This window comes from Mya arenaria, chromosome 9 (genome assembly GCF_026914265.1).
Source record: "Mya arenaria isolate MELC-2E11 chromosome 9, ASM2691426v1".
In the NCBI taxonomy this organism is placed as follows: Eukaryota; Metazoa; Mollusca; class Bivalvia; order Myida; family Myidae; genus Mya; species Mya arenaria.
Window position 1 is genome coordinate 8979517 of NC_069130.1, and position 12412 is coordinate 8991928.

Genomic DNA, 12412 nt, shown 5'->3' on the forward strand with positions numbered 1-12412 from the left:
CTGTACGCGCTGACATCTGATTTGGAATTCAGAGCGGCTACATGTTCAAAACAGTGAAAAAATATCAAAATGTTATTTCAATATTTGAAATAGTGAATACTCATTTATATTTCACTGATATCCTTTTCCATATCCAACAGTGAAATACAGCACGCCGTATTGACAAATCTGTATTACCATTCGGTCGCTTTTTTATTCAGTATTATGCTAGAAAGGTGTATAGTTTACATGAACTACCTGCGTGTCTCTAGAAATAGCATGACAAAAATAACTGGTAACACCTGTCAAATTTTAGACACATAACATTACCTAATTTTATTCACGCCACCAATAGCATGTAAATATTCAGAAATTCGAACTGACATGTGTTCAAAATATTATACTTAAATGTTAGAAATAACTTACTAGGTCCGTTGACTAGTTCGCTAACTTGGAGTTGCTTTGGTTCCTGCCTGTAGATATATGACACAAATTGTGTTGCAACGGTCTGAAATCTATGCGAAAGGTCTTGAAATTTAAGGCTATCTAGGTTTTCCAAAGTATCAGCATCTCCAGGGACAGGGAACGCAAAACATTTCCGTTTTTCCTGCGGAAAGAATTTTCGGATGCACTCCCGGGGTTTGTTGAAATAAGCCCTTTTTTCCGGTTTATTTTCCAGGCCTTCTTCCAGGTATTCGTCTGGTGTTAGCTGCCTTTTTCCTTTTATAAATTTTAGCGAAAAATCTCTCAAAGCGAGCACAAACCCAGGAAGAATGCTTTGCAAAAGAAGGTTATTCTCGTCACATCTTCTGCCAAATCTGATGCTTTTGGACATTTCAGACACAAATCTGTTCCGTTAAGGTTAAATAAATTTGAAAGACAAGTGTATACTTATTTGTTTCAGATATACTATGAAGACATAAACTAGCCAATATAACTAACTCTCGAGCCATTTTTCTGGATATTATTTTGGAGTGGCTAATGATGGAACCGAACCTTCAGCTTGTATAGTATTATTGGTGATCAGTTATGAAAAAAAATTAGAAACGAAGGGTACCATGTATTATAATACATGAAAACATTTTTCCTACAGTTTAAGAGACACAGCTTAACTAGTTCATGGTTAAGTGAATAGCGATGGTGTACAATAATACAATAAAAACTACGCATTAACAATGATCTGGGTTTTGTTATGTTAACTAGGCAACATAGAGATTTTGTAAAATAAAACATGAAACACTAAAAAGGTATAGAGGTTATGTTTTGATTTCAATGTAAGATCATATTTTAATTGAACAAGTTGCCATTATTTCTTTCATTATCACGAGAGACGCAGCAAATTTCATTTTTCTATGATTACGAGTGAAATGAAACTCGACCTTGCTCTGGGATTAAAAAAATCTCTATATATTTAATGCATTTCTCGTGCGATCAAAACCTTTTTCACGAGTGCAATGAAAGTTAATGCTTCAAAAAAGGTTTATACTATAGTGTTTCAATAAAATCAAAAGTTACTGAATCATTCCTTTTTCTGGCTGTTAAAACAATTATATTTGCTATTATAAACTTATATATGTAATCGTTGCTGGCGATGCAATACACTTCACAAACATTGAATGTTTAATGACAGTAGCTAGCTTTGAATTAGTAATACATCGTTCTTCTACATCATTTGTGGTTGAAAAAGAATCAGGCGAGTTGAATTATGGTTGCTGTATTTCATCATAAAAAAATCTTCCCTTGTTATAAAATTTGACACTAAAAAACTAGTTTTTTTTATTTTAAGGCATTTTATTTATTTAAAGAAAAACTAGGTTTATTCTTGGATTAATGATTAAGTAATTCAGTCTTAAATCTGGCGTTTAGAAATAAATATATTGTGGCTTAAATACATTTTAACACCAAGTTCTACCGTTACGGGATAATCATCGACTAAGATTATGGAAAAAAATGCTAAAATACGCTTAAATTTAGTGAACTAATATCCTTCCCTAACAGTTTCAAGGTATTCAAGCATATGCATAAAATAAACAAAAATACGTGTGTTACTAGCTGGAATGTACATTTTGCGCTTAGACTTTTAATATAAAAACCTTTGTGATAAGTGAATTGGTGAGCATTTTATACTTTGCATTACCGAGCATTTAATCTCAATGATTTGCTATTATATGAGATAGACATTCTTCAATGTAAGTTCATAGTTACAAACATTAGAAAAGAATATTCACCACATGCGGTGAGCCTCTCCATATAACTTAGAGTGCAATATGATTAAAAATGAGCTGGAAAATGTTGACTTGTAACAGGTACAGTTTAGAATGACATTTTGACAACTGAATATTGCCTTTTTTGCGGCATGACAAGATCATATTAGTTGTGTATTTTGTGACATTCAATTTTTTAATTACATTTTAAAAAGCTCGAATCGAATGTTTTAACACATTTTATACCTTTTTACAACTTATTATTCACATTATAAACTTGAATACCTTTCCAATTATTATCAAGGAATATCTTAATGAAATCTCACTAGTAAGCAAAATATAAGCTCAACTCGAATTAGTCTATATCCAATATGTTAGCGAAAGGATACGTGAGTTTGTTGACAGCATCCTGATCAAAAGCTCCTTTCATGTTGTACACTAGGGTGCTGCACAGCAGTGTAGCGAGGGTGAAAATGCGGTTGTCGTGGTTTGAATCTCCCTGAATCAAAACAAAAGAAAATGGAAAATATCTTTGACAAAATGGAAAATGCATTCATATTTGACAGCAGAATAGAATACGTAATCCTTTTCAGTCATACTAGCTCTGTGTTTCTTACTGCCCCTTTCTTACGGTAAAGTGGTATATTATAGATTGTGGTAGATTATTGTGAAAAGTATTTTTATTTTTGCACCAGAATAATAGTTTATTACTGTGGTACAATATTATACATACATATGTATAAAATGTTGAATACAAGGATATATATTGTTTACTATATCACTATATACTCATATCAATCATTCTTTATTCTTGAAGGTGCAACGCCATATCGAAACGTTGCCAAAGCTGATCAATTTAATGGTCACCGTGGTAGAACTATCTTAAAATAGGTTCAGACTCATAACGTTTGCTATGTTAAAACTTATGTAGCAAAATGCCCAATCGCTAAGAAAACACCTTTAATTAATTCCATATTTTCCTCTTGGAGAGCGATCTGCCTGCAAACTCTCTGTTAAACAAGTACAACGCAATGTTATGATGCCGAGACGCTCCGATAATTGACATATACAGAACGGCTAGGCGTTGCCGTTGGTACGCAAGCTGTGGATTGCTGCAGTCGATCAAGGGTTGCTAGAACGGCGTAACAGTGAGGTGCCACCACAACGACGGTCAGGTGTGCTTTTTTAAATTGTATATTATTGCTTTAACCTCAATCAAGTTTGTAAAATACTACAATTTAAGTCAAATACACCTTATATCCAACTTGTATAACACCAAAGGCATAGGGATTCGCAGCCTCAAGGTATAGGCACAGCCACAAACTCTTGACATCAATAAATATCCATATTAAATTAAGCATAATTAAGTATAATATACTTAAACCGACTTATTTTGCAATGTCGCTCGACATTGGTATTCAACATCATGTTTTTCTGTGTATATGTATTCTTAAATGGCTTTATCACGTGCTTTTCGTATCGGCAAATCGTGAATATTTAAAACACATAGTTTCGAAATTACTTTATACTGTTCATGTAAAATTGTATTGTTCTTCCTAGATCAGCAAAGAGGGTTAAAACCGCTAATTCTTAACAATTTAGCATACTTATTTGTTAAGGAATAGTTGTATCGTCTTTGTCTTTAACCAACGCAGAGGTAAACTAAAGTGCGATTCTCAATGTAGATCATGGACTTAATTTCAAATGCCAAAGGAAAACCCTAGTGCCGACAGTTTTGTGTTGTCAAACTAGTGATGTCAATGTTTAGTTATAAATATTTGAATTTCGATATACACTAATATTTATACTGCGCATTCTCTTTCTCTAACAACCCACCACCTCATTCTCTCTCTCTCTCTCTCTCTCTCTCTCTTCTCTCTCTCTCTCTCTCTCTCTCTCTCTCTCTCTCTCTCAGATCCTATTTTCGTAAAAAACGGTATGTTTCTCATCTTGAAACTGAAAGTTCCAAGAGGGAAAACCCATCATTTAATGTTAAAACTATTTGCAGTTTGCGGATGCGGTTTGTTTTTGAGGCTTGCATTTGTGTATGTTTTGTTAATGTGTTTGTGTTTCTGATTAATTGTCGTTTCGGCCATCGACCTGTGCCTGTAAACATGGAATAATTTTGTATGTTTAACTACTGGGCTTGACCCTGAAGTTTTCATTATTGGGGATTCCCTATGCTTACCTTTTCAATGTCTCCCAGTCCTTCCGTCTCCAGAAGTATTAGCACAGTGTCCTTCTGTTCAGGGTGGACTCTACACCAAACCCAGATGCCTTTCGTCATTGACTCTATCGTGTCACCGAGTGCAAAACCTGCATCATATCGATACTTATTATTGGTTGATTAAAAATGATTTTCAAATACCTTTAAAAAAGGAAACTACAGGGACTTTTTCATGTGTAAGAATATTAAATAAAAGCTTGTTTTAAGTCAACATAATTAAAGCCCAACGGACAGTAAACGAGACACACAATGAGAAACTGTAAATTATCTTGCAGTCTTGTTTGGAAATTACTGTCTCCCACAACCACCAGAAATGACCATTGGTCTTAAACAAATAACGTGCATTAATCATTGCTGTATCCTGCACCTCAACTTCCATTCCCTAAATGAATGGACTTTCGGCAACTGTGTTTATCAATCATTGAACGCAACATCTTAATAATATATTACATGAACATTTTGATCTTGTTATTGTTTGTATTGTATTAGCATGTGCCGCAAAATATAAATAAACAATTTAGAGAGTGTTAAATTATGATATGTTAAATGTATCGTTGCCATAAGTGTTTCAATTTTACGTTTAAAAGTGATTTCAAATCTTTTCCCGCGTTTCGTGATGTCATTTGATAAAATGTTTCCGGTTACAATCGGGTCGTTCTATTTAATGAAATGTATGAAAGGATTACTGAAAGGTTTTCTTAAATGAAATATAGTATTTTTAAAAAAAAATATTGAATGAAATAACGCACTATTGGTGTAAATATAAGTAATGAATTGCGGGATTGATGTCATTATCGGGGATATGAACGCAATTCGGTTGGTCAAAGTACGCTCGGAGTCCTTCGGACTCAACAAACTTGGACCAGCCCAATTGCGTCTATACCCCGATGACAACATCAATCCCGAAATTCATTCCTTAATTATACAAAATATTTTTGACTAATCAATATGCCTTATGTCGCAGATCACCGCGTACACTGAAACATACTAAATACCTTCGTGTGCGCCAGCTAGTCGATTCATCAAATAAGATTTTCCTGTTCTGTATAACCCCGCAATTGACACGATGACACATGGCTTGTCTATGCGGGAAATCTGGTCAAGGACATCATCACATACTTTAAGTGTATTTGCTTCTATCGCGCTGATCAGACATTGAGGCTTTTTGAAGACGCTGGAATCATGCGTCGACAGATATCTGAATGTGACAATGTTTTCAGGACTAATGTTTTTTTTATAAATTTATTTTATATTTCACCTTTTCGTAAATGTATTTTTAAGCAATTTTATTGATCTCTCTGAAAAGCGAGTTGTAATTCTATCACAAATCTTATTTTTTTATTCAGCACATTTTTGTTTAAATATAAGGGTTCCATTTATTTTATCATGATTTTAAGTGAAATTCAATCACTGGCTATTATTTTTTAGGTAGCGAGGTTTATCTATCGATTTAAGGATGTTCTTGACTGAAATTTAATAAGTGGTTTTCAAAATTAACAAGACTTTTTAATATACTTAAGCAAATATGGATGCTCTGTATAAAGCAATGAATGCAATCTCATTGTGGCTGACACAAGTTGTGATATTTACCATATAACGTAGCTTTTTGATCGACCCTCGTTTATACTTAATGTTTCATTAACGGAAATACTAATTAATTTGTCATTATCTCGGATACATTTCGGTTATATGCACTCAAGTTTAGACAACAAATGTGTTATTCCGTTTTGCAATCTTTCTCATTAAATATTGTTTAACGACGATCGAAGTAATGGGCTACATATGTCAAGAAAATTGTTTTGATTTGTTTTGTATCATATTAAATGAATTGGCATATGATACGTTTTCCAACAATTATTTTGTTTCTTGGAGTATAATAGAATATTGGTATAAGTGAACGTTTTGGGAATTTGAATCTAGAATCACAAAAGCTCACGCGAGACAAGCGTCCGCACATGCTTAAAATTGTCTAGGATATAAATGGCACGACCGAAAAACGAAACGGCTATATATGGGAAACTTAGCCTTTAAAAATAATTATGGATATGCATGGACATACGTTCTCGGAGACGGTGACTCTCGTTCGGTTGTTACTTGATTTTGGAATGGACCTAAAAAGAATAATAAAAAATCAGTACACATTTCGTTATTGTGTTAATAATGTATGAAATATATTTCTTGATAGTTTTTTCATAAAAAACAAGTACTCACCAGATCTTTTCATATGCGGAGTGTCTGCGTTTCTTGTCTGAAATAGTATTGAACAATTTTATCATAAAAAATGAAAACACGGAATGGAATTGAGACTACACGAACACCTTATGAGGCTATACTAATTAAAGCAACGAATTAATGCAACAAGACCGTCTAATTATAACATACATTTTGTTTTAAATATTCAAAACATATCCTTTCATTTGGTATTTATCATAAGAGAGGGTCTTTTTGCATGATCCATATACATTCTTCAGTAACTTTTACTGAATACAAATGACCGTTTTAAAGCATTTCAATCAGAGGGTTTATGCAATGAGCTAAATTGTGATAGATTTAAGTGACAATCCTGTTCAGAAAAAAAAACATTAATCATAAATAAATTATATGTTTGAAAAACAATTTAAACGATATCAATGTAAAGGTTTCTTACACATTCTTGTTTCCCTGTTTGAAGGAAAAAACTACAAATTACATTTTTTTTAAACGAACCTTATCAAAAAAAGAAACTATTTCAAAACTACGTTACGTCATCAAGCGAACTTGCATTTGTTCCGGGGGATTACCATTTGGATTATTGTCTCTTTGTAAAATGTGAACTTGGATATTACCTCTACGAAAAGGAGCACTAATGCTGTCGGAAAATCGCCTATTTAGACAGGAAATCATTCCTTTAGACAAGAACCCCCACTAATTTGCTTTTCAATTATTTTTATCCGCGACATAACAGAATGAACATAAAGAATGTAGAACCATGATTTCATTGTCTCTTCGAGTTAATTTATTTCTTGCTTGTCGAAGAGGGTTTAATAGCATGTAATTGTGACCAATTGTCACAAGCGTATTACTGTTTTGTTTTATTTAAGTCGTCGACATATTTATATTTATTTGCATCAAAAGCAACGAAAAATTTGGATATAGGATGGTTAAATAGCTACGCAACAGCAGTTAAGGCTGGAAGATCTTCAGACCATGATACATTTGGATAAAACTGCTTTTATTACACAGAGTGCAAAAACGGATAATCTACCACTCCCAGTTCGCTCTTGTAGTTGTGCATTAGCTGTAAACATGGTCACACCGTGCACGAGTCAATATGCATGCTACGGAAGTCTTACAAAATTATTTTTTGTAAATAAAACGTAATCTTATAAAAGATAAAAACAAAATGGAATTGGATCACAATTATAACCAGCAAGCAGGACTCACTTATTCTTTAGGGTTGTCAGATTTACAGTTAAGATAAAGTCGTTGGTTTGACTGTATTGTTTTCTTTTTGTATATCCTCTAAAAACCTGTCCTTGAACAAACATTCATGTAAGCATGTATTAATATTTTTTTTCTCCATCATTAGATTAATTTAACAGGATGCAGAAGGGATTAACAAGAAGACATAGGTGAAAAGTGTTAATAAATGTTAAACTTAATTCCGAATAAGATTATTACTTTATCAGGCATACATCTTGACCTTTAATCTCAAAAAGGTAAACTAAAACTGCTTCAGGCAAAATTTAAACACATTATTTGTAAAAGTCACTAATCAACGTTTACGTTAAACAATCTTTAGCTTTACTGATTTATGTTTAAGAGCAACGTAAATAATACGAGCGGGCATTTTTTGAATCAATACTGTGGAGTATCTCTAGCTCCCCCAAGTCGTATATGGTAGAACACTCAATCTTGTGTTGACAACGTTTCATTTTAAAGTATTTCACATATAATATATAATTAAACAAAACATCGACGCTGAATTCGTTCAGTTAATTTCTCTGTATTTTTATGATAGTTATAATGGCAGAAATATATAAAACGCACCTGTGTTGGTTCCCCTTTGCTAGTTTGCTCAAATAGTTTCAGCTTCGTGCCCAATTCCTTGATGGCAGATGAATCAGTTGGATTTTCATTCGAAGCCATAACTGATCTGAGAATGAACAACAAAGAAACTTAGTATTTATTTAGTAATGTTCGCTAATGACTTGGGTTGCCCTAACTGTAACTGCTTATCTATGTCCTGAATAGATTTTGATGTCCGGTGTGAAGTAAACTTTATCAACCAGACGATTGATGACGCCCTTGTCTGCAATTATATCTCCGTGGTTGTCTTTTTTGGTTAGTTTTCAATACCATTTTTTTGTGTTTAGATATCAATTGACCTTACTGGTTTTCTTATTCACCGAATTTATTCCGCTGACAGGAATAGCATTCAGATTTTCAATTGTTTTATTCGTTATACCAGTGTTATCGCACTCTTATATAAAGAAACCGGAACTAAATATGTATGTGCCGTTTCAACTTGTCTCCGGATGAACTATTTTCACTGATCATTCAAATTCGGTAACCCCACATAGATCGGAAATGATATTTGATGCCGAAAATGTATAATTTATATTTTATCTAAAGCATTGTACCTCTCATTGGAGGTTTGCTAGTTTTTGAACAATGTGCCTCTAAACATGGCCGTTTTTCATTAGTATATATGCGTAATATGTCAGTCTACTGTCAGATATACAGTGCGAATGTGTGTCCGGGGTCGTCGTACATTGGTGTTTGTGAGAATCGTTTATGTTTCATGCCCTCGTCGTTCACCGCGTTATACTGCAGACTTTCTCTTTTTAAGCATTTTTTTTTATCTAATTTATGATTAATTTGGTTACAATTTTCAATGGCATATTATCTCGAATGATTCGATTAGAACTATATTTCACTATTAACTTGAAAAACAAATTGTGTCAAAATATGATAAAATTAATGTGTCCGCTCGATTTGGAACGTTTTTTTTTAACCAATTTTTACCAACCTTGCTCAAAATGGCATAATTTCGATACCTTCGTTTGAAAATGTTTCACCAGAAAATATAGTTCAAAATAAGTTCATGGAATCGACTTTACTTCTATTCGTTTCTGAAGGCCTTTATTTCGAGTTTACATTTTTTAATTTCTACAATTCTAGTGCTGTATTTTAGACAAGTATGTAATTCACGTGTTTTTTTAATCAGGACAGTTAAATGTTTGGTGTCCATATACAAGATCATTGGTCTTGACTTAACTTACTCCACAAACAATACTAATGTACTTGTTTACAATTTAGTTCAACAAAATTTATATCATTCTCAAATTAAGCTTGTTTTGATAACCTTTGATAACATTTATAAGTTGAATCCTGGGTATGGCAATTATACTCTAATAACAGAACGTTATCAAGTTAAAGTGATTGTTGACTGATTCAGATGTCAAACACTCTGTCAATGTACATGAGAACAATAACCCAATGTCTTAGATAAGCTTTTCTTTTTTGAGAAAAAGTGTTCCAAATTCCAAAGTTAATTTTAGTAGATATACAAAGAAATGTTGATTCTTTCAAGCAATCATTTACATAACATTATAAACATATACATGATTGAATACGTGATTATGAATTATAATAACGTATACTAGTATATAACTATTGATATATACTAATGTTCTATCAATTTATGAAAGAAAAAAATAGCTTAGTATGATACTTGACACTTATATGAATAGATATGGAGTATTATGCCCTTTTAACACACAACCATATTATAAGAATCTTTTAGCACATGCAATCCCTGTAACGAATAGACGGTTTGCTCTCGCGGTGTGGTCGTTGATGATGCTGTTGTTGTAGCTGCTGATTTGATGGTTGCTGTGGTTTTTCCGCTGCTATTGAAATATCGGAGATGGTTGACGAATCCTGCACTTCTGGCATACTCTCGATTGTATCCTGATGTTGCATGAGCGTAGCTGGATTTGGAATCGGGGGTATACATCCTCCAACTCAGGCTCTTCTGTGGTAACAACACAGTGTCGGTCACGCAAGTGATCTACATGTCTTTTCAACAAACGACCATCATTCAATTTTATATGAAACCGTGCCTGTTTGATTCATAACTGTCCACTTTGTCAATGATTTTCTAACCCTTTTCAACACAAAGGCATTTCCTCCAGTTTGAAATTGTCCGTCTTTTGCATTTGCATCGTGATAGGTTTTCATATTTGCCTGTTTATTTTGAGCTTTTTCAGTGAAAATTGGCATTACCAAATCTCATCTTGACCTTAATTTTCTTCCATAAAGGAGTTTACTCTGGCTCACGCCAAGTGTCGTCTGCGGTGTGAGTCGATATGAAAGTAGCATCTTTACCAACTTTTGCAGAATAGTCCGATGAGTTTGCTTCTTTAAACCCTTTTTGATTATCCCTACAGCTCGCGCTCCTAGACCATTGCTTGCTGCGTTGTAACTCGCAACCAGAATGTGCTTTATGCCATTCTTTTTCATGAACTCTAAACTCAAATTCTGAACTAGTGAATACACTTCCAATGTCTGTTGTGACCAGTTGATTGCATAGTCCATAAGTAGCAAATGTCCTTAGTAATAGTTGTTACTGCTGAAGTCGCTTTGTTTGTACCAAATGCTTTGATCTACTTCGTATGAACAATGATTATGACCAAAAACATTTTCACCATGAATTGACCTGCATAGTCGACATGAAGTCTCACTCAAGGTCGTTGCGGCCATTCCCACGGATGCAATTTCGCTTCTGCATGTTTCTGTTTGTTTGACATAATTGACAGTGTTTCACGTGGTTTTCAATATCAGTGTCCATTAACACTTACATTCTGGCTATGGATTTCATCCCGTTTGCCCCTGGATGTTCATCGTGTAACATGTCCAACATCGTTTCACGTCTTCGTGGAGGTATAATAAAACGATTTCACCGAAGAATGCATCCATCGTGCTCAAATCTTTTCTAACAGCAAAAAAAGGTCTGAATTCCTAATTTGGACATTTCTCCGGCCATCCTTTTTGCAGAATCACAGCAACCTAACATAACCGGATCCCGTTGCGTCCATAGCCTGACCTGTTGTGATGTTAGCGGCGATTCACCCAATTGTTCAATTGCTTACACGACTTCCGTTGGAATTGGCGGTTCGGAATCCTCTGTAGGTCTCGGCAATCAACTAAGACCATCAAAATTACCAATGCTTGGTCCTTCTTTGTATTGCAAAACATGCTCGTAACCGTCCGATGTCAATGCCCTTCGCTGTATTCTTGCGGCTGCCGTTGTTGGCATGTGTTTGTTTTCCTTCAGTAAACCCAGTAGCGGTTTATGGTCCACAAATTTGTTTCCATACAAATATTGGTGAAATTATTTCACTCCAAATACCAATGCCTCCTTTTAAAGAACTGAATAGTTTTTCTCTGAGCCTGATAGAGTTCTAGAAGCACACACAATCGGCATCTCGGAATCGTCTTTCATATTGTGTGACATAAACGCTGCAACTCCATACGGCGATACGTCACAGGCCAACATATTTTGAGGGTCAAAATAATCCAAAAAATCTGAAGATGCCAATAGCTTCTAGGACTGCAGAAATGCCTGATTTTCGTTCTCGCCCCAATGCCATGCTGCCACTTTCACCAGTAACGCATGAAATTGCTCAAAATATGTGATATATTCTTGAGAAACATATCATTAAAGTGAATAATTCCCAGATAACTTTGTTACTGTTTATTGTTGCTGGGTGCTGGCATCTCTGTATAGACTTTACCCTTTCTGGTAGTGGTGCAACTCCCTTTTCTATGAGTTTGTGTCCCAGATATATAATCTTTTTGCACATATCCTGTGTTTAACAATCGTAGCAAACACAGTCCTTATATGGACATTCATTTGGTCCATGAGTTGTACATCTGCACCGATAACACAGCTTCCCACCTGGATTTCCAGGTTGCCTGTTGGGAGCAGTCCTTGCTGGCTAGTGTCTATGTTGAC

At 34.4% G+C, this 12412-nt stretch overlaps 1 protein-coding gene across 1 annotated transcript in view; it reads right to left on the bottom strand.

Moving 5' to 3' along the window:
- The window catches only part of LOC128203099 (guanylate-binding protein 1-like), a 73713-nt gene that overhangs the window by 10156 nt on the left and 51145 nt on the right, over window positions 1–12412 (bottom strand). The window contains exons 8-14 of the mRNA XM_052904375.1: window positions 8440–8545; window positions 6622–6658; window positions 6470–6521; window positions 5406–5608; window positions 4372–4499; window positions 2573–2682; window positions 406–827 (exon numbers count right to left, since the gene is read on the bottom strand). Coding sequence (XP_052760335.1) covers window positions 406–827; window positions 2573–2682; window positions 4372–4499; window positions 5406–5608; window positions 6470–6521; window positions 6622–6658; window positions 8440–8545 — 1058 coding nt within the window. The remainder of the gene's footprint in view (window positions 1–405; window positions 828–2572; window positions 2683–4371; window positions 4500–5405; window positions 5609–6469; window positions 6522–6621; window positions 6659–8439; window positions 8546–12412) is intronic.